The sequence below is a fragment of the Babesia bigemina genome (assembly GCF_000981445.1).
Source record: "Babesia bigemina genome assembly Bbig001, chromosome : III".
Classification (NCBI taxonomy): domain Eukaryota; phylum Apicomplexa; class Aconoidasida; order Piroplasmida; family Babesiidae; genus Babesia; species Babesia bigemina.
The window spans coordinates 694,752-716,544 of record NC_027218.1 but is presented as its reverse complement, the minus strand read 5'-3'; the positions used below and the strand labels follow the sequence as shown (position 1 = coordinate 716,544).

Genomic DNA, 21,793 nt, shown 5'->3' with positions numbered 1-21,793 from the left:
TTGTCAAGAAGGGTGCTAGCAAATTATGATTAAATAAATTTCAAGGTGCCATGGGTTAGCCATCGCTTCAGAAAGTTGCGGAACATTTCGATTCACTGACGATACGAACCCCAAAGGATGCCGTGTGTTCCTATGGGCGATCCATCGTGCAGTAGAAGCACCTTGTTCATCGTTGCAGGTCCGTGTAAGGGTCTTACATGGTCTCGTCTATGTCTAGGTCGCCTTCGTAGGTGTCCCGCCACAAATGCAGCGGTACGGCGCTGTCGATGGCTTCCACTATCGCAGCGATTGAGTTCCACATGTAATCTCCTAGACCGGACGTGACCACAGCCTCTCTGTTGTCACGTCTCTGCGCTAAACGTTCTGCAATGCGATAAGCTATTCGGCGTCTTAAACTAACCGGCGCACCAGTGGAGGTCCCCCTCAAGCCGGATGCGTCACCTGGAGCAGTTGGGATCCCAGGTTCGGCGGTGGAAGTTGGGGTTGCCGCCGGAGACTCCGTCATCTCCACGGGCTTCTCCGGTGCACCGGTGCTGCTGGCCTCTACCATCGTCGCCGGAGCTTGGGGCGTGTCTGCGACCTTCTCCGGTGTGCTGCAGCAGCCAGTGGTTTCCTTGGGTGCCTCAGCAGGTGCAACTTCAGCGGGTTGTTCTTCACCGGCGGCTGCTTCCTCAGCTTTGGCCTTCGCTGCAGCTTCATCAGCGGCTACCTTCCAATCCCCGAGACTCTTCGTCATGTCCAGGATGCATCCGTATAGGGCCTCGCTTTGGACGCGATCGTCGCCAAGCATGAACGCCGTGTTCTCCTTCATGGCCTGGAAAAATTGGTCGGGTGTCATGTCCATGACCTTCTTGTTTCCCATGGCGTCGAAGGTGGTCAACTTGTACCGCTCGGATATAGGGTCCTCGCTACCACAGAAAACCGCAACCAAGACAATTGTAGTTATCAGAGCCGCGACACCGACAAAACCCGCACCCACCAATATCCAGGACCTCCTGCGGCGCTGAGCAGCATCGTTGATAGCCATTTCGGTCATTATATGTGTTGTGTGAGCTTGCGTATTTAAAATAAATTTCGCGGCCGAGATGGAAAATTCAGGAGCGATATGCAATAAAAACATATAATGACTATGCCCTAGCTTGCCTTATATGGCGTGCTACGTGAGAAATTTCCCGCAGGTTGCATTGTCCTCCACGATCTTTTCCTCAGCAGCAACGAAAATGCGACGGTGGTTTAAGCGCCTATAACTACGCTTAGGTTGGAGTGGAATAGCCATTGACACAAAAAATAGGTTACAGACAAATTAATCGCAGTCAGATGCGACATAGCGACCAGCTAGCTACCGCATCGGCATCGTCGGCGCAGCTCAGCCGCAGAAATTTCGTCCACAGCATCTAGCTGGTATATCTCACAACGGAAGAGTCGTGGATCCACTTCCGCGCGTTCTGCTTTTCACAAACTCCCACACTGACGAGTACATCAGCTTGAGGGCCCCGGCGCCACCTGCACATTCATCAGAGAATCGTGTGTGGCATTACTAACCTGGGATGTACGATAAAATGACAGACGCCAATGTCAAAGTCTGTATCAAAGAGCTGATAAACGCCAACAGGTAGATCGGGTAGACGGTCGTGAAGACGAAGGTGGAGACCAGCGATGTGCCCAGTGCCCCCGTGAACACGATACGCTTAGAATTCAGCATATGCTCCATCAGTGCTCCAGTGCCCTTCAAAAACGCCAACGAGGACATGAAACAGATGGTCGCGCACGTGAACAGCAGGCCGAACTTGTGCGGAGCGAACACGATGAACGGGAGGGTCATGAAGGCGAGCGCGAAGAACAGGATGCTCGTGATGAACAGCAGCAGGAATATCTTGTAGTTTGTGTAGTTCAGCCATGACTGAGGTTCCTCGTTGCCGCCGGACAAACCGATAACAGAACGGCCAACATTCATAAGCGCGGAGAGCGACGAACGCGCAGTGGAGGCCGCGTCATTGCCAAGCAGACCACTGTCGTTGCCTAATCACAGTCACTATCGCACAGAAACGCACGTACCAAATAGGCTGTTGCTGCGCGTCGAATCGCCGAAACCCTTCTGGATGTTCGATGCGCTGCTCTTAACGAACTCGATGCCCTTGAGCAAATAGTTGTCCTCCTACGAATTATTACAGCAAAACCGTGTCAATGCACTCACCTTTGGACGCCCGAAAGCGCTCGAAGCGGAGTCGGACGGTGGCACGCCGGAAGGGGTGTGGTCTGCACGGTATTTACGCAAACGACGGAACACATCTTACCGCCGCCCATCATTCCAGCCGACGAACCGAAACCCTTGCCTGCCATCTTGCCGCCGCCATTTGAATCCGCGCCGAAATGCCCGTACGATGGCGCCTCGAAGTTGAGGAAGTCGTTGGCACCAGCGGGGTTGGAAAATGGCCGGCCAGACATTTTTGACAAATGTAAATTTAAATTGAGTTTACAAATGAGCAAGTCTGTGCGCAGCACGTCGGACAGACTGGCGCTCGCGCAGGGCGCAGCGGAGCCAAACGATACAATAGGTATGGGGACGAGCAGAAGGCAATGTTCACGCTTGAACCGTTAACAACGCATTGCATTCAATGCTGCGTACACCTTTTGAGATGAGAAATGTTGAAGTTGTGAAAGTTAGGTGGCGCTACACATACCAGCGGATCACGAGCTAAAGCGTATCCGAATCAAGCGATTGCTTGATCATTTAACGTTCATAGTGATGAATAACAGTGTGTATTGAGTTATCTTACATATTGTCCGTGGTGTGTATGACGTTAGGTACACGCCCAGTGGACGTCATGTTAAGACGGCTAAAAAAAGGGTTGTCCAGCTCTAGAGTCAGCGGTGGCTGTTTACTAATAGCGAAAAGCGTTAAAGCGATTGCGTATGTCTAATAATTGTTGCTATGTGTGCCTTCTACGTGCTTTGCGCCAGCTGGCACAGGGGTGCATTGTCCCTGAAACTACGGCCAGGCCATCGCCCTGCTGTGGAACACAAAGCCGTTACCACGGGGTTAACAAAGGAAATAGCCGCTGGCAGTGCCGCGGCGGTAACACGGGCGAAATCGGATCACACATCCCTGTCTAACGGGCGGAAGCCCCTGCGACAAATGAGAGCGCATCCATAGGCGCGGCAATGAAACCGGCGACATATCTCCTACTGCTACTGGCAGCCCCGCTGCTCCTTATCCGCTGCCACGATGACGTGGCGGACCTGGCCAAGGCCGTCGCTTCCGACCTAGAAGACGGCGAGGTATGTCTACCCACATGTGTGACTTCGGAGCACGTTAGATCGACTTTAATGACGTGGCTAACGTGATGTGTATGCGTGAAACCGCCCGAGCATAAAGTGTGGCCTAAATCAACCGCAGGTGGATGAGCTGGATGAGGCGCTTTATGAGGGGTTCGTACAGGGCGTCGCCCTCAACTTCGACTACGTCTCCTTCGGCAAGCAGTCGAACAACCACACAGAGTTGACGCCGCAGGAGAAGGAGACTGAGCACCAGCACAACCTGCACAAGGCGGAGATCGAGGCCGACTACCTCACGAAGCACCGGCCGCTGGAGTCCTCCGTCGTAGACGAAACGGAATCCGACCTCTACTCGCTCTTCAACATACTCATGCATTACCTCTCCTCACGGTCGCAGCCGTGGAAATTGGTAGAGCCAAAGAGCCAGGGGCTAGAGGACGGCATGGAGCACCACATGATTTTCATCAGTGAGGCTGTCAATTCAGAAAACAAGCACATTCCGCGGAACATGGTGCTCTCCGTCGGTGACATCGCAAAGAGTAAGTTACACGCAAATGGGGTCTATAGAGTCGCAGCGCTGCCGCAGAAGGGCGGAAAGTCGCCCATCCTGCTGACGTGCCTGGAGACGTTCATCGTCTCCAAGCTCGCCTTCAACCTCATGTCCAGACTCGTCAAGAGCCCGGCGCCAATCGACACGAAGCTCAAATACGTCGATAGGTGGATCCACCTGGTGCAGAACCATTTCGTGCTGTACCTGCCCTACATCACCATCACGGCGCAGCGCTGCGTCAACATGCTGAGCGAGGACGGGCAGCTGAAGTCGGAATTCAGCGGACAGCACTACGAGACACTCCTGAAGAACTGCAAGGTCATGGTAGACAAGCGCGACGATGAATCGGACCTGCAGACGTTCGTGATGCTCGACGCGGAGCTGCACAGCGCACTCATCGAGCGATGCATACACCAGCGGCACATCATACCCTCGCTGCTGGAGGAAAAGGAGACGCACCTGAAGCGGATACACAACGTGCTGGATAGGGAAATGTCATGGGAGACATTCAGCAACGCGGTGAACATGGTCTTCGGCGACGTGGAGCGCAACATCCTCAAGGCGGACGACTACCTCATGAAGCCGTCAACCTGGGGGTGCGGCCTCTCCAAGAGCGAGGCCAACGAGGCGGAGAAGAAGTTAATCGGGGCATTCATCAAGTCGCACGTCGAGCTCAACCTAAAAGTCAGGTCGACTATAGTGAAGCTCAACCGCGTCATCGCAGACGCCGCACCGGACAAGGGCGCATCCCTGGCGGAGGCGCTCCTTGCCTTCGTCGAGCACGAGCACCACGTAGGCGGCAATTTCAGCGGCAACATAGCATTCGCAGGCGGCGACTGAGGAGGCGCAGCGCAACAATGAACTATCGCAATGCATAGACGACGCTGTAGGTTGTTAAGTGGCGGCTAACAATCGTGCGCAGAAACGCAAATTCAGCGAAGAGGCTGACCACTACGGCGAAAACGTCACAAAGGAGTCATACAAGAGCGGAATCGCAGTGGACATGAAGAAGTACCAGAACGAGGGATGGATGCCCTGCATGTCCGCAAGGATACTGAACACCATTGTCGACACCTGCAGCAAAAAAACACAGTACTGCAAGGTACTGCTGGAGGTGCTGCGGGACTTCATAGGTGAACTCGAGCCCGACAGCACGTCGGCACTCGTCATGGAGAACTTGCACAACGTCGTGTCCGTTTCGTTGCTCAAGAACAAGGACATCACCGCTGAGGACTTGCGCTCCTACCTCGCGAAGGTGGCAAAGAACGAACTCAAGGAAGTCAACTCTTTGAGTGGCGGCTCGGATCAGGCGAAGCCGTCTGAGTCCGAACCCAAAGAGACCAAGACCGAAGAGGCTGCCAGTGGAGGCAGCGAACACGATAAGCAGGCTCCAACGGAGGAATCCAAGCAACACGAAGTACATTCAGGTAGTAGTCAAGTGTGTAGTTGTCTAATGTGTTCGCAGAAAGCTCAGAGCAGGCCATCAAGGAGCACTGAGCGACGCGGTCGGCTGGGCCACCGCAACAAAAAGACGCCGTGTATGTCACGTGTCGCCGCACACATACGTAGCGAATTACGATTATGTAATGGTTATAGTTGTATCGTATGCTGTGTCAGTCGAATGGGCCTTTTTTAGCGATTAGCGATATCTCCGGGCGCACGTGCGATACTGGGCACAAGCGGAGCCTGATACAGTCTTCCGACACGACTCTATGCTTCACCCTCGAATAAATCGCTCTCAGCAAATTAGAGATGTCGAAGCGAAAGGAAGGTGGCGAGGGAGGGACCAAGAGTGAGTCGGTAGACACACTCTCTGCCTACCTCCAGAAGAAGTCGCCGCTTCTGGGCTCCCTGGAGTTCGATACCAGCATACCGGAGCCGCCGGTGGATGCCAACCTGCTGACGTACGAACTCAATGAAGACGCAATCGCATACGAACTGTCGGCGCTGGAGCTGTACGCCGGATTCACTTCCTTCCGCGATTTCGAAAATGGAGTTACCTGCGAATCATTCGAACCGGCCAGCTACTCAAACTACGCCATCGAAAACCAGGAGCTGCTAGACGAACTAGGAGCGTATGCGCAGAATCTAGATGCTGCTGGGATGGAGCGCCTGACCCGACTGCGGGCGGAGGCGTTGCAAACCCGGGAAATGCAGACTCTGTACCCGCTCATAAACAAGTTGCGGGACGCGATGCCCAATGACGTAAGGCATGTTCTGTTCGCTGCCGAGGGGGTGGAACCTAAAGGGCCACCAGCTGACCGGGTCCCGGTAACGCAACCCGACAGCAGTGCGGATGACCAGGAGGACGCGGTGCGGGAGAAGTGGAGCTCAATGAGCGTCGCTGAGCGCATTGAGCACCACATATCACAAATAAACGATACGTTCGTGTCGGCGTCGTCTCTCAAGCACCCAACCAACCCGCGGGCGAAAATCGCAAAGGTACGGCACCGAATCTTACGTGAGCCAACACCGTGCAGCACTACAAGGTCATGCCCAACGTCGGCCTCTGGAAAAATCGCTACGTGCAGGTCGGCGTCGACGGTGTCACGTCGGCATCAGCCACCGAGGATGCCGGAAAGCTGGCTGTTGGCGGTATTTTGCACGTTGCAAAGGACAGTGCCACACAACGCCTCTACGAGTACTACAAGAGCGCCACGGAAGACGAGGAACAGGACGTCAAACACAACCCGGGGTCGCAAGAGCTGTTCAAATTTGTGCGGATGTACTCCTGCCAGGTAAGGTTTTCTCAAAGCTGTCTAGGTCACCGTGCCGCAGCAATCCACCAAGGTCGAGGGCAACGACAACTACTTCCTCATATCGCTACCGCCGCGGCTGCACAACAAGGTGAAGACCAATACTGGGGCGTCGGGCATGGCATCTCCGAGGCCGGATGAGATGGACATCGAAGGCGATGAGGAGGACGATCTGGCAGATTCTGTCGTGCACATCCTCCCAGTCAAGGGGCAGAAGATGGTGCTCACAAAAGCGGGAAAGGCCAAGGTACCGGACATTATGCTCACATATACAGAAGATATTGTGCTACGGCAAGATTAGCCCAACGGAGGCCGTTGGGACGACGCCAGCACAAACCATGCGTCGCTGCGAATAAGCAGACATGTATTTTTTAGTACACCCTTTTTAACCGTGTGAAAAGCAGCTACCCACGTGGGAATACACGCCCCAACATCGACATAAGTGGTTAAGTAGACGTGTCAACGTCCGGCGACCTTAATTTGGTGGTCTGGCGTGGTACTTGTGGGTGGAAGGCTTAAAAGCATACGGTCCACACACAAATGGTTAATGGGAACCATATGTTAGATCGAAACCGTTATAAATGAAAAATCTAACTCAGGAATGTCGTAGGGATATGTCATACACAAATGTAAACCGGCAAGTCATCTGCCACAACGACACCAGGCAACACCCTTCGTCAAACGTCAATGCCCTCACACAGCGTCAAACCACACTTTAACGCTCATTAAAATGAGAGCGTATACCAAAGCTCAACATAAGTTATGTAGTTCGACGCACATCCGTCGTCGATTGGCTTTGCAAACAGACGAAAGACAACGTAACGCTCAACACTACGTCTCTCCCACTGCCTACAACACACTCAGACTAATCACCCCACGGCGCCAAAACTGGGTTTTAAACAGAATACAGCACGTAGGACTGACCCCGCCGCCCAGGCCTACCGCCTCCACGCCAAGCCCCACCATACACTAGCACGGTCGGAGGCTACGGCACGTGCTTCCCTCCACTGTAATTGAACCGTATATTCACGGTAACACTGAGTGCCTAATTCAGGTGAGTCACCAAGCGGTGCTTTCACGGCGAGGGCTTCACCGCCCATCGACCCGCTGCACGCGACAACATTGCGTCGCCAGTCATAACTATACCGTTACCTAACGTACACGCAGGTCGCTGGCATAAATCAAGCGTAGATAAAATGGGACTTCCTGAAGGTTAGTTGCGGTTCCGTGGCGCTGGTGCGGCCGACCGACCAGCCCATGGCGCCAGTATACCAGGATTCATTGCCGCGCAGTCGCCAAGAAGGGCACCGAGGCCGAGAAGGTCAAGAAGGCCAAGATCGCAGCCAACAGCGTCAAGAAGGCGACCACTGCTAAGGGCTACAAGATCAGGCGCAACACCCACTTCTTCAGGGGACGCACCCTCGCCCTGCCCAGGACCCCCAAGTACAGGCGCAACCACCGCACCGCACTCTCCAAGAAGCTCGACAAGTTCTCGATCATCAAGTACCCCTTGACCACCGAGAAGTCCATGAAGATGATCGAGGAAATCAACACCCTCGTCTTCATCGTCGACTCCCGCGCCAACAAGAAGAAGATCGCCAAGGCTGTGACGGACCTCTACGACGTCAAGTGCGTCAGGGTCAACACTTTGAACCGCCCTGATGGCCTCAAGAAGGCATACGTCAAGCTCTCCCCTGACCAGGACGCGCTCGACGTCGCCAACAAAATCGGTATTATCTAAGCCAACAGTTTTGATAATTATCGTGAGATTTCTGTGCATACGGGGTTGCGTGTATAACCACGTGTGCGTGCTACGGCCGTGGCTGACCAACACAGCCAATGGCTGTTGCAGTTATGTATGGCCTTGGATAGCATTGCCACGGTCCATGTTGTTCGTTGACATTGCGATAAATGCGATGGTTTACAATTGCTGGATTGGAGTGCTCGCTTTGTAGCTCCAGGCACCGCTTAACTTGGCGATAGAAACAGGCTAATCGTTCCGCTGGCTTACTCTGGCGACTGCCTATGAGCCCTCGGGGAAGGCGTCTGTGCCACCGAGCTCCAGCTTGAGGATGTGGTAACAGTGATCGTGACCGCAACGACAGTCGAAGGAGTCTGGGTCGCTCTCGTCGTTAACGAAGCCGCACTTAGACCGATAAAAGGAAAGTGCGCGTGAGTTCAGCTTCAACACCGTGCACATGAGCTTCTTGGCTCCCACATAACGACCGATCACCGTCGCTATATCCATTAGAAACTTGCCCACTCCACGCGATCTAAAGGATTCCTGAGCATGCTCTGACGCTCTAACGACTAAAAAACCTACGTCGACCTGGAGCTCGTATACGTAGCACACCTCCGTCGCAGGCTGGCAGTCAGAGATAATCATGAAGCGATAGCTGATGAAACCTATCAACGATCCATTCTCATCTGTTAATCATGTGACATCTGCGAGTTACACTAACCTGACAGCACAAGAATGTGATTTTTCGCGGCACTGATCTCCCTGTGTTTCATGCGATCCTTCCATCCGCCGAGGAAGTTGGTCTCATCGTACAGGCGTGACATATTCTTTTTAGTAAGTGTGAACACTCTATCGATTAGGTCCGAAGGAGCCGTTCTACCGGTGTAGTAGGCCAATGAACGGCCGCCGCCACGCATCTGCAACAAGTTCTCAGCGTCATCGTAGTCTGCAGGCAAAGGCTCCACCCCGTTAAATGCCTTAACAATAGCGCTGGCGCAGTCTGAAGCGGCGGATTCCGGTCTCCATTTCCCATTCCTGTCGTGGCGGCTGCTGAGCGCACCCATCGCTGTCAACGACACGAAGAGCAGCAGCCGTTAGACAGGGTAGCTGTAGCTACGCTTTTGAAATGCGGGTGCAGCAGCCGCGATAGCTCACACCATGTGTGTCACAGATGCGTCCGTAATGCAAAAATGTTGCATATTACGTATTCGGCGATGCGCTGCCGGGCATAGGGTGACGGGAGCACTGCGCGTATAGCTCCCGTCGACGGCGCTCCACACATCAACCAACCACCACTCGGTCGCAGAATTAAATTACTTTTAGAACGTGTACACCTCTTGTGTATCGCGAGGGCTAATCTCCTGGAAAATGAGCAGCACTAAGGGGTCGAACGCGCTGATCCAGCAGCTCCTCAAGGCCGAGGAGGAGGCTGAAGCCATCGTAAAGCGTGCCAAAGAGAGTGAGTGCTAACTAGTGGCAATATAATTTGTTTAGACCGCGTGAAGCTGCTTAACGAGGCCGTATCTGCGGCTGAAAACGACCTCAAGCAGTTCAGTGAGACCGAGGAGAGGCGTCTGCTGGAGCAGTACCAGAAGGTGAGTGTTGTATATAAGTATCTGTTAGTGTAAATATGTGTGTTACACGGCTGTGTACGCGCAAATTCGTCATCACTGACTGCTCGTGGCCCATTAGGAGCCGTATTCACGGCGGCCACAAGCTGAGCCCGAACGTTGCTAACGGTGGTTCAGGAGGCTGCAAGCGATGACCCTAATCTCGATGACCTCGAGAACAAGGCCAAGGAGCTAATCAGGGAAAATGACGAGGCGCTAAGGGAATGCAAATCCAAGCTAGTAAACGAGCTTGCCGCCGCCGTCGTGGACATTGACGTCAGCGTGCCTGATTCGTTTAGGTACTTTGTCAGTAGGAACGCTAACTGATACCATAATGATGCATTGTGTGCACGTTTGTAAAAATTATCAATTCTAGCAGTAAAGGAAGCAATACTTCGTCAACAGATGCTTTTGCGCATACACACGGCGCTTATTCTGACGTATAGTTGTGCCAAATGCCTATTTATCGTGACTAAAGCTTTTGTTTTTGGTGCGTTAGTCTTGTACAGCATCTCGGCTGAATAGCCTGAGGTGAGTTAGGTGTAGTCAAAAATGCGTTTGGGAATCATCTAAAGCGAGTATAATATGAAATAACACTACATGTACACAATTGAGGTTGAGCTGCTGTCAAATGTGTATTTGGAAGGGAGGGTTACCTTTTGAGACAGTCGTAGCAGCACGCAGCTCTACCGTCAAGAGGCAACCGCACACTAGAACGGCAAGTAAACAATATAAAAATACGACCTACAAATGTCACATTTGATGGTCACATGGGCTGATCTTCGAGCCGCTGAGCAGACCCGGAATCACGAGGCATGATGACTCCCGTTTAGCGAACCTACCGCCGTGATATTAAGAATTTACCGTATCGCATCTATGTAGACTACAACTTTCTGACACGCCCGCCTTCAGTTTATGTGCGACAAGATTCTATCCCGATGTTAAAGCAGCAACAAGAACCGAGGATGCGTGACCATCATCACACGCAGCTGCTAGACATAGCCCCGGATGCCTTCGCAGAGGACCTAAAATGGTTGCTGGAGGGTGTGGATGCGCCGCAAGCGCTGGAAGATCTCGAGCCCTGGCGTAATACCATTGTTAAGCGATACTTCGAACCCGCAGAAGAGCAGGAGCCATCGCAGCCGGGACCAGCCGTAATCGATGTGGAGAATGAAGGTGGGGATGTTTGGCACCGTATGTCATCTATATGCAGCAGAAGATGAGTCCGAAGTTGAGTTCCGCGTCATAACTCAACTCAACTCCATCATCAGTCGGGTGGACTTAGCGCGCCAGCAATGGCAGGATGAAGTGACGGAGGCGTTCCTCGCTCACGAGGAGGAGATATCGGAGTTCTCAACAGACATGAACTACTGCGATTCTACCATCAAACTCATAGAAGAGGCGCTCACCAAACATTACAAGAGCCTAGAGGCCGCATCGACGTACATTAAAAATCTGCATACCGAATCATCGGCACTATCGGCTTGCCTCGACAACAGACAGGCTTTTCTAAAGGCTGTGCAAGGTTACCTCGACGATATCGCAGTGTCGCCGTCTTTGATCAAGGCGATATGCCACGAACCCATCGGGGAATCGTACGTCAGGCTTCTGGAACAATTCCAGGCCAAGGTGCACAGAATGAAGACGCTGTATGACGGAGCGCCGTACCCGTCGCTGCACCCTTCTAAAATACAGATGAAGAAGCTGGAGCTTGTTATAGTAGGGCGTATATACGACTTCATGAGGCTAGAAATCGCGAAACTGGCAACTCCAAAGGCAAATCTGCAGATGATACAGAACACAAACTTCCTACGACTAAGGCCATTATTCGCGTATGTGAGGGATACTAATGCTAATTATGCCAACGAAATCAAAAACCAATATGCGAAGACGCTTCGCAAGATATACTGCCATCTCTTCTCAAGCTATTATGCGGCGCTCGAGAGGTGCCGGAGAAAAAATCGCTACAGAGATATCGGAGTGTTTATGAAAAGGTCCACGAAAACGCCAACAGGGTATTTCCTCTTGGACGACAGAGATCAACTGGTGATCAACTTCAAGGATGATCCCATTGTGCCCACTGGTTTGGAACTGGAGAGCCTGGGGTTTGAGGAGATTTTTAAATCATTCCTAAAGCTGTTGGTGGATACGGCATTTAGTGAGTTTGTGTTCATCAGCCAGTTCTTCGAACAGGGGGTGACCTCCATGTTCACCTACATATTCGAGGAAACGATGCTACACCTGCGAGCCCGTGTGGAGACTTTAGTTAAGTCCTCATATGATGTCGTCATGCTCATCACACTCACACTTCTATTTGCAGCAAACAGGCAGGTGATGCAAAATCGTGGGGTTACACTGCTAGATGAGACACTTGGCAAGTTGCAAAACGACCTCTACGCGCGAGCTATGCACCACCTCAAGAACATGGCAAAGCATGTCATGTCGTGCACCCTGCAGGCATCTTCAAGTACGCTGGATATGTGGCTACCGGGGGCGCACTCTGTCAATCTTTCAAACCTCGTATATTCGGTACTGCGACTCAAGGGAACGCAGGATAAGCTGGGAATCACGCCTATAACATTCGATTCGCTGGACCACCTCATACATGTGACGGTATCGGCGTTGACTCTGAGAGGACGGAAACTAAGCAACACCACTAAGCTGAATGTTTTTGTAATCGCAAACTGTGTGGCATTCCTTCACCCACTCCAGGAGTTCAAGGAAAGCGTCGTCGAATTCGAGCAGCCACTGAATAAGCATATCGAGTCGTACGTCAGTGGATACGTGGGTGTGCAGTTTGAAAACATCATCAACCTTGTAAAGTCCATTAAGCATGCACCAGAGTCAAATCCACAGAATTCAGAACGAACCACTTCGGCTGGAGAAGAGACTGAGACACAGGATCCAGATGCTTCTGATGATGCGACGAAGATTGACCACGAAACCGTTGACAAGTGGCGCACAGCAGCCGATGAATTCGTTCAGTCGGGAAGGGAGAAATTCAAAGCCATCACAGCCAAAGTAGAGCTCCATTTTGCACAGGAAGCAGCTGTGGAACGAGTTAATGACGCCGTCCTGAAGGCTATAGACGATATATATGCTGAATTTTATACTAATCTCGCATCGTTTATCGACGCAGGAAACCGGTATTTGCTGGAAAATCTGCCAAAAAGTACGAAAATCGCCGAATGGCTTACGACTAACCATGATTAATATACTATTCAGCACTTGTCGCTGATGATCCTTGTTTATATGTTTGTACTGCCAATATTTACATACGGTGTGGCCTCATGATGTTTATGAGTTAGACCTATCTTATTACCTTCTCTCATTTTATACTGTGCTATGTGGCTACGTGGCTAAAGCCTATTTTCGGCTTCACAGCGTTGCCGCCTCACGCTGAAACCGGTTGCGGGATCCACGTCGGTCCGTTGCCGATCGTAACTGGTGCCATCCATGAGGGCATCCATCCAGTTCGGGTCAGATGGTCATTCACGGAGTCAGTCTTCTCTCGGTGTCATGCACCTCATCACATAACTTATAACGATGACTTATCTGCTAGATGAAAGCTCTCCGCTTCATATCCTCAACGGCCCTGCATCTCCTCTTCTTTTATGCCCCGTCTCCACCCGGTTGCCTTCGCGGACAGTCCCGTTCTCAACGGTTGTGAAGGCGTGCTTCATACTATCTACTATGATGTCTTCTGGTAGAGTATGCCCTCAGCCCTTATGAGACTCCTGAGTTTGGCATGGCACTTTCCATAATTACCATGGTCCTCTACTTGCCCTTACTGCTATTCACTCATACAATCGCCTTTCAGCCAGATAGATCTTGACTGTGCTTCACAGTTACATCAGTAATCTTCCATACCGATGTCACATTTTCATCGATCACGCATCGAGGGTTCCGTTCCCTGTAAGGGATGCGGAGGGGTGAAACGCCATTGCCCTTTTTGCTTCACGATGACAGCATGCTCATATTCGTGTAATTTCCGCCCAGTTGCTTGAGTCACATTTAGGAATGCCGCATTAGTATTAAGTTAAAACCGTGCAGTGGCAGTGGGGCAATCCATGAACTTTCCTGGAACGGGATATAATTTGATACGAAAATTAGAACGTAGCTTGCTTCAACGCTAGTTATTTCATAAGTAAGTTGAACATTGCACGGCAGTTGGGAGGTCTGACGTAACCTCCGAAGCGGATTAGAATTTCGAGCTGTCTGGGCACTGGCGATTGGATTAGGTGAGCGAGGCGGATGCTAGTTTTGTCGTGAATATCTAATACTGACTCAATCGGGTAGATGTTTAAGTAACGTAGTTTGGAGCACTGAGAGAACAGTTTGCTAGCCGCCCAGTGCGTATCGCATTTTCGCAGTGCAGCGAGGGTCTGCGACCTCAAATAGTTGGTGGGCACATTGAAGTTGTGTATACGGTTGTCCCTTGAGATTTAAGGATGGCACCGCAATTCAAGAGGCTTACGGACTGTCCTGAAAATTTAAGGGAAGCCATCGACTGGTTGATCCAGGTGAGGCATGGAAGTGATGGTAGAGGTCTTGGTGAGTTGGCGAAGGCTTTGAAAAAGTTGATTGAAGACGCAATTAGGGATGCATATACTAGTATTATTAGCCATCTTTTTACGCTTATCGAATCTTTTAAATATTACGAATGTTGTCGTCCTAGATTGGAGTCAATTGATAAGCTTCAAAACCTCCTTAAGGAACCTACATTTCTTGCAGATGTCTCTTTGAATGACCATTTAGAGAAAATTAAATATGCTAAAGAATTATGTGAAAAACATCATTATATAGAGTCCTCCAAGGATACAGCTTTGAAGGATGTGAATGTCAAGTTGGCGAAACTAAAGGAACTTAGTGGGAATCTTAATACTTTCAACAAAAATTCAGAAGGCTTATTAACTAACCTTTGTAATGGTCTATCAACCTTCCTCGGCTTCAATCCATCTTCGAAAGGCTACACTGGCCAGGGCATTGTGTACTCTGACCTTGACAGGCTGTGTGACGGGGTGATGGGATTTTTGAGTGGTGTGCTTGAAGCAGTGCAAGATGATGATGCAGTTAAAACATACGATGATAATGGCCATTTAAATAAATTACCGCAAGAAATAAGTAAAAAAATGTATAAAGGCCCGCATGAATTTTCTCTGACATTAAGTCATACAGGCGCCGTGCTTGGTTACTATGATGCTGAGGTTAACAGAAGAATCAATGCAGTTGTGGAAAACAATTCCAATGGTACGTTATATGCATTGCAATCTCAAATTGATAAAAATATCAGGAACTTGCAGGATTCACTGACTACCAAGAAGTACGAGGATGTGGTTGCACAGTGGAAGGACGTAGTTACTGATGGACTTACTGCGCTAATTAAGTCAGCAGAGTCGGCTATAAATGCGCTCGATACACCGCTGAAAACGAAGGTTGCGAATGATTTTGAAAAAATAGAGACGGCGGTTGAGGCTCTCAGTGAGTCAAATATTATGGATGTGATGCAGCTGAGAGAATTGAGTGGAGCCGTGAGAGATGAGTTGAGAGATTTGGATAGGTATGTTGCCGCCGAAATTCATCTCCAGGTGGAAAGACTTGAGAAAAATCTGAAACAGGAGTTTAAGTCCAAAATCCATGCGCCCATTAGTCACGTTGAAAGTGCTTTGAAAACGGTTCAGAGTCATTTGAATAAGTGGTTTGATCAGGCGAATATTGTTGTCTCGGCGGCATCAAGTAAGACAAAAGCCATATTGGCGGAGGTTACACTGAGAGCAGACGGCGCAAAGCCCACTAAATGGAATAATGTTGAAAGTGCCGCCATAAAATTGCAAACAAGAGCAGATGAGCTTCGCGGCGTTGCTAAGGCGGCTAAAGAGGAGTTGAAAAGTCAGGTTGAAAATGCGCTTAAGCAGGTCTTATTCTTGGACCGGGCGGTTAGGAAAGGAGTGAAGACTGTGAAAGATAACATTAAGGGTGCACTGAGAAAGTACATTAAGGAGCAGCTATTAGAGGATATTAATGCTAAAATTAAAGAAATCATTAACGGTGAAGAAGGAGACGAAGGCCTAAAGCAGATAGTGGACGGGGTGAAGAAGTATGCCGATTTGTTCAAGCAAAAAGGGACACAAGGTTTTGAAGGTGTAGTTCAAAAATGGATTGCTGATATTCTAAGAAAAGAACCGGTTAAAGGATTACTGAATGAGTACTTCCAAATGAAGGATAGATTTAAACCGCCATATGATCAGTGGAACAGTATACGTGAGAACACGGACATCACCGAAGGACTCGCACGTATCATTGCTGACCAGCTGAAGGAAGAGTATGTTGAGAAAGCCGTTGACGCAGCAAAATCTTATACTGCAAGCACCAACGCAATTCGAAGCTACGTCACCGTTGTTCAACTCGTTTGCAGTACGTTTTCCAAATTAGTTGGGTTGAAGATTAAGGCATCAGGACTTGTCACACTTGCTGACAAAATAGTGAGGGGTATAGAGACGGGCCAGGAGTTATCAATTACTAAAACTGGTCACCTTACTAACGATACCAATATTACTCGGGCCGTGCAGCACACCCTCCATCAACTCGTAGGTGTCGCCAGGCATACCGGAGATCAAACAGATGAACTTGTCCTACGGTGTCACATCGGTAACGTGGAGGTCGCGATTGATGTGGCTAACCTGCTTGAGGGTAATGTTGGAAAGGCAGCTAAGCAATCCATCACCTCCGTACATGCTATTTCCCCTTCCTCCGCCCTATCTGATTCCATCTACAACTTTGAAGGTAGGATTCTTGGCATACTGCAAAAAGATTTTGGAAAGGACAGCGACGGTGACGGCAAAGTAGAGACACTTGTTGTTAAAAACTTTGAAGATTACGATGGACTCATCAAACAAAGCAAAGTAGCCGGTTTAACAGGGGATGCAAAGCTTAGTGGTCATGCAAACGAAGGCTCATTCCCAGAAATGATCAAAGGTATTGAACATAAGCTTAATGGAACCGAATATTTGGGGAAAATTGAGAGCGGCACCCATCGAACCATTGATCCCGGTGCTACAGATAGTAACTTCTATGACGACACCTTCCAATTACTAGTCGGAAAAGTTAATCGTGAACTCCAAACACTTTGCAATGAATTGAGGAGACTCGCCGAAGAGGGGGGGACGAGAGGTCAAACAAACAATAAAGGCGTTCAAACGCTTCTGAATGATTTGAATACAATGCTTGGTCAGAGTGGTTTGAACAACGGCGATATGTATGGACTTGCGGCCGATCTAAAATCAATTAATGCTGACATTGTAAAAATACTGGGGACTGACAGCACGAAAAATGAAAATGGCAATTTGACTGATATTCTTGCCGAAGCCGTAAAATTCGTAGACAACACATTAAAGGATGGTGCAAAGAATTGCATTACAAATATTAAAGCAGAACTAACGAAACGTGTAGGTTTAGCTAGAGACAGCATTAAAAGTTACGCTTTAGACCGACACGTTTTTAGGAAGAGAACAGAACTTGGCAAATTAAAACATTTGATTGAAAAACAGCGCGAGGCTATCATATCAAAATGCAGAATAGACGGCAATACGGGTGTCAAAGGGTTGTTGAAGGCTGTGAAATCCCAACTTAATTCTGCTCTGCCGATCACGGATAGGACCAAATTAGATGGATTTCCTGGCAAAGTGAGAGACTTTTTAATTAGTCTTTGGGAGCACGTAGGTGGACAATTCACGGAAGATAATGAATCTTTTAACGCATTTGGACTGGTCAAAAAAAAGTTTGTGACGCTGCTCGACGAAATTAACAATTCCGGCCACTTCACTCACAGTCTCGCCTACAATCTTGGTAAGCTGAAAAGTGTCCTCGATAGCATGTCGCCCCTTAAGTTCTCCGGTCATCAGCATCCGATGTTACTCGACGCCATCAAGGACGGGCTCACACGCTTCCATGAAGAGCTGAGAAAGGCGTACATCCGCGTGTATGATGGTTCTAAGCCGATCACTTGGGACGAACCGTTTTCTAAGAATACAACAGAGGAAAGCCGTAACGCCGCAAAAGTGTTTTTGACGATGATGAACATTTTGTTCAATAACTTGAATGAGGTGAAAGAAATGTGTAACACTGCTAGTGCTTCTCGAATTAACACCAGAACTGAACTTGGCGAATTTCTCACGACATGTGGTTACAATGTATCAGAGAAAGGACGACAAAACGGTGAGCTGCAGGACAAAGGTAGTATGCAAGGTTCGCATATTTATAAACTACTTGTAGGCGATGGGCAAAATGTTTACCATGTAGATAAGGCAGCTACACGCGCGCTTGAGATGATTTACGAGGACTGCCTTGTCAATTATTACCGTACTTGCCACCTACCAACTCCTGCGACCAAGCATCCGTCAACCATTTGTGACATTCTTCAATGGCTCGCTGGCCTTCCGTATAATGCCGTGTATAATGCGCTATCACATGACGCCTTTAGTGACCTGTTTGAGAAACCAGAGAAAGACGATGCCACAAAAAGCGATACATTTATCGTATCTATTAACGAAGATCCTGACTCTTTGCCAGCGTATCCAGAAACCATCAGCGCAACGGACCTGTCACAGACGTTGACACTGGTATGCCATCATGCCGAAAAAACCCTCATCGCCATTCTCGGCCATGGGAATTCTGATGGCCGCTACGCTTGCGACTTTAACGCCAACGCAGGCAAATTCTTATACCCTAGTAAAGGGAGTCAATGTTTAGACTTATTAGTAGAATTGTTGCTAAGATTATATGATCAATTGTACTTCCTTCATGTAGAGTGTTATCGTACATCCGACTCAGTTAGTTGGCGCGACTGCTACTACGGTCGGCACGTCGCCGGGTCAGACTGGAGGTGCAATGACAAGCAATGTGTCAACCAAATGGGTAACCAAATCGCTGACCAAAAGGTCAACCAAATGTGTGGTCAAACGTGTGACCAGCACCCAAAGTGCGGACTCAAGTCACCTCTTCAGTCGTTTTTTGAGGACGGTCTTCCTGGGTTCCTACCGCATCCATATAAAAAGGCAGATTGCAAGCTATCCTGTGCAGCACCTAACCACCGTGGCTTACTATGCAAAACGCCCATGGGATTCGCTGACCTTAGCGTAAAAGCCTCGCATACGAAAACGGGAGAATATCTAAGCAACGTTCTCAGTGAGTTCTGCGGTGACGCAGAGAAGCCACTTACCAAAATGTGTCGTTTTTTGATATGTGTATTGAGTAGACCGCCTCAAACATTAGGCGATATGTTCTCATTCTACTACAATCTACTCAATGGGTGGCATGGCAAGGGTAAAGGCATGGATGCAGACAAGACGCATAAGAGACACGCATTTGAAGCGGCTGTCACCAATGCGTACTTCGGCGTCAACTATCCAACATTCGACGTTGCTTCCGTTATCAACAACTCCAAGGAGCCGAGCGAAAAACATAAGGACGGAAACTTGTTGTGTCTGGTTGGTTGCAAAAATTCTTCCGTGCCATCTGCTCAATGCGGCCGGTACCTACAACCCTTTGGCATTAACACATGGTTAGCCTTTTCATCTGAAAATGCCGATAAGTATCTCTCGTGGATAGTCTATATTACGGAAACATTTTACGACTTACTCAAAAAACTATACGATGAATGTTGTAATAACTGCAACAAGCCAGGCAGCAGATGCTACGACAAGAGCTGCGTTAAGAATTGTGTTGCATCGCATTCGTATATTCACTCAGCGGGTTGCACATCAATAGCTCAATGCCCATTCACTCGTCCGACATTGTCCAAATATGGTTTCGTACTGAGAAGTATATCAAACCTTCACGGCGCGACAGATACCAAAACTAAGCGCACATGTAAGGACCTATGCAACGCATTAAAGAACGTGCTGAATGAGAAGAACGTCCTATTCACTTTGGCCTACAGAACAATTCCGAAGTTTCTTTATGACATCAGACAGCCTTTTATTTGGCTCACCGTCGCCCTCTGGCTCCTCTCCTTGTTGTACCTCATCCACATCATGGTCATCCGCCTCGACCTGCTCCACATCAAATCGCATTTGCACTCACCATCGTCACATCGCATTGCCGCGCAGTCACTACTCGCCGCTGCACGTGTCAGCAAACTTGCCGAGCTCACCTACCTTCAACCTTGATACATCACCTCACCACCACTCACCTAACCCACTACCTAGCAACCCACCGCCTAACCTAATACTCACCCAAATGTATTACCTAATATCCACTCAGCAATTGGCAGTCAGTGCAGTTCATGCATTTGTGGGTTCATGTTTTGGGATGTCGAGTTGTGAGTTAGCTGTGAAACGTGCCAACGTCCTCCCATGGTTCTAGTGGGCAGCGATGCTGGGTGATAGGCTACTAATGGAGGCTGTTGACGAGTACCGTGACATATAAAAGCGCGTCATATGCAACGTGATTGTTTGGCATGATGGCTAACATGCCCGTCGATTGGCGATGAATATAGCCGTGCCTCTCCTACGTGATGGCCGGTGGACGGCGTGGTTATGTTACAGTGATGGTAACAGTGTGAATGAGAAGCTCATTAACCGAGTACAGTAGCTTGCATAAGCAATCATTGTAACTCAAATGTAACAGAATCCATAGGGTTTGGCAACTTTGGTCTGTGGTGGATGGAGTTGACTGGGTAACTGGCACCGATTGACCTGCATGCCACGACCGGGATACCGTTCACATGCTTCACCTGAAACGCATCGATGCTGTTATTGATGCACAATTGTGACGTTACTGGCGGTGCAATAAATGGCGGTCACCTGGCTGCTACCGTTACAGCGATTGGAGAGTGTCTGTCCGAGGTTGAGGTATGTGATTGATGGTTTTGTAGGTTGAAGTTGAGGAAAAGGGGGGAAATGGGTTTTGAGTGTTATTGCGATACTAGTTGTAACTTTTTCGGGAATTGTAGTTGCTGTCCCTGGTGTTGTGACGGATGTAGTGTTAGAAAGTGCAGTACATGTATGGTGTACAACAGCGAGCGCAAAAGCCGCAAGCAATGCCTTCCGAAGGGGTGTAAAACCCAATGTAGTGGCAAGGAGAATAAATGTGAATGTGAATGTTGTCGACAGAAACGCTCTGCATCGGCTTCAACTCAGGCCGCCTCTTCCGACAGTCAAGAACATTCCACAAGTGCACAGCGTCTTAACGCCGGTCAATATCTTCCAACCAATGAAAATGACACCTCCGGTCTCATCGTTCCTCTCATAGTCTTCGTCTTCATCATCCTAATCGTCGTATGCGTCATGACCCTCTTTCGCATTCGGCCTTTCCACAAGGTCCGCGATTGTTTTACCCGCAAATGAACGTTTTGCATCGCAGTTTACAAATAGGTCCAACACTTTGTCTTATCGCACTGATCGCACGGCAATATGGATAAGAGACACAAGACTAATGTAATAATGCAAGATTAAGTCTTACGTAGACTTTCGTCGGCACGTACCCAGCGCAACGTTCCTGGATTATGCCAAGCCAGCATTGATTGTGCCTTGGCAAGTTGAAGACGATTGACAATGGTGGCTGGTTTTACGTCCTAGTCGAATGCATCGAATCATTCATCCGCTGTTAGCTCCTGTATTACAGGGCTTCACACCCCAAAGGCGTCAAGGCATTACTCCCCCAAAATCAGATAATGCGCTCACTCTAGGACAATCCAGTACACCAACGTGACGTTCTAGATCAATTCACTGTTATAGTACGAAGTCTTACATGCTATTTAATGTATCACATTAATGAATAGTTGTTTATGGACAGACTCCACAAAACACGGAAGAAAGGAACAATATCCTCATCTGATACCGTTAAGATACTGTGCAAAGCG

The 21,793-nt window shown here is 49.3% G+C and overlaps 9 protein-coding genes across 9 annotated transcripts; 6 read left to right on the top strand and 3 right to left on the bottom strand.

Annotated features, from left to right (window-relative positions):
- Positions 1-193: 193 nt before the first annotated feature.
- BBBOND_0302970 (membrane protein, putative) lies at positions 194-1,027 on the bottom strand (the record flags this gene model as incomplete). The annotated part of the gene is made up of 1 exon (XM_012913125.1): positions 194-1,027. The coding sequence occupies one exon, from the start codon at positions 1,025-1,027 to the stop codon at positions 194-196; it is 834 nt and encodes a 277-aa protein (XP_012768579.1).
- A 381-nt stretch (positions 1,028-1,408) lies between these two features.
- BBBOND_0302960 (SFT-2 like family protein, putative) lies at positions 1,409-2,445 on the bottom strand (the record flags this gene model as incomplete). Its single annotated transcript, XM_012913124.1, has 5 exons — positions 1,409-1,503; positions 1,543-2,019; positions 2,056-2,155; positions 2,195-2,256; positions 2,295-2,445. The coding sequence occupies 5 exons, from the start codon at positions 2,443-2,445 to the stop codon at positions 1,409-1,411; spliced, it is 885 nt and encodes a 294-aa protein (XP_012768578.1).
- Positions 2,446-3,162: 717 nt separating this feature from the next.
- On the top strand, positions 3,163-5,323 carry BBBOND_0302950 (hypothetical protein, conserved; the record flags this gene model as incomplete). The annotated part of the gene is made up of 5 exons (XM_012913123.1): positions 3,163-3,279; positions 3,398-4,618; positions 4,656-4,712; positions 4,749-5,253; positions 5,292-5,323. The coding sequence occupies 5 exons, from the start codon at positions 3,163-3,165 to the stop codon at positions 5,321-5,323; spliced, it is 1,932 nt and encodes a 643-aa protein (XP_012768577.1).
- A 255-nt stretch (positions 5,324-5,578) lies between these two features.
- BBBOND_0302940 (hypothetical protein, conserved) lies at positions 5,579-6,883 on the top strand (the record flags this gene model as incomplete). Its single annotated transcript, XM_012913122.1, has 3 exons — positions 5,579-6,268; positions 6,307-6,564; positions 6,605-6,883. 3 exons carry the CDS (start codon positions 5,579-5,581, stop codon positions 6,881-6,883), a joined length of 1,227 nt encoding a protein of 408 aa, XP_012768576.1.
- An 895-nt stretch (positions 6,884-7,778) lies between these two features.
- BBBOND_0302930 (60S ribosomal protein L23, putative) lies at positions 7,779-8,323 on the top strand (the record flags this gene model as incomplete). Its single annotated transcript, XM_012913121.1, has 2 exons — positions 7,779-7,794; positions 7,875-8,323. 2 exons carry the CDS (start codon positions 7,779-7,781, stop codon positions 8,321-8,323), a joined length of 465 nt encoding a protein of 154 aa, XP_012768575.1.
- Positions 8,324-8,605: 282 nt separating this feature from the next.
- On the bottom strand, positions 8,606-9,387 carry BBBOND_0302920 (acetyltransferase, GNAT family protein, putative; the record flags this gene model as incomplete). Its single annotated transcript, XM_012913120.1, has 2 exons — positions 8,606-9,009; positions 9,045-9,387. 2 exons carry the CDS (start codon positions 9,385-9,387, stop codon positions 8,606-8,608), a joined length of 747 nt encoding a protein of 248 aa, XP_012768574.1.
- A 304-nt stretch (positions 9,388-9,691) lies between these two features.
- Positions 9,692-10,260, top strand: BBBOND_0302910 (acuolar ATP synthase subunit family protein, putative; the record flags this gene model as incomplete). The annotated part of the gene is made up of 3 exons (XM_012913119.1): positions 9,692-9,782; positions 9,818-9,918; positions 10,072-10,260. 3 exons carry the CDS (start codon positions 9,692-9,694, stop codon positions 10,258-10,260), a joined length of 381 nt encoding a protein of 126 aa, XP_012768573.1.
- Positions 10,261-10,871: 611 nt separating this feature from the next.
- On the top strand, positions 10,872-13,146 carry BBBOND_0302900 (SUPPRESSOR OF ACTIN MUTATIONS 2/VACUOLAR PROTEIN SORTING 52, putative; the record flags this gene model as incomplete). Its single annotated transcript, XM_012913118.1, has 2 exons — positions 10,872-11,109; positions 11,147-13,146. The coding sequence occupies 2 exons, from the start codon at positions 10,872-10,874 to the stop codon at positions 13,144-13,146; spliced, it is 2,238 nt and encodes a 745-aa protein (XP_012768572.1).
- Positions 13,147-14,384: 1,238 nt separating this feature from the next.
- On the top strand, positions 14,385-20,099 carry BBBOND_0302890 (hypothetical protein; the record flags this gene model as incomplete). Its single annotated transcript, XM_012913117.1, has 1 exon — positions 14,385-20,099. The coding sequence occupies one exon, from the start codon at positions 14,385-14,387 to the stop codon at positions 20,097-20,099; it is 5,715 nt and encodes a 1,904-aa protein (XP_012768571.1).
- Between the last annotated feature and the right edge of the window lie 1,694 nt (positions 20,100-21,793).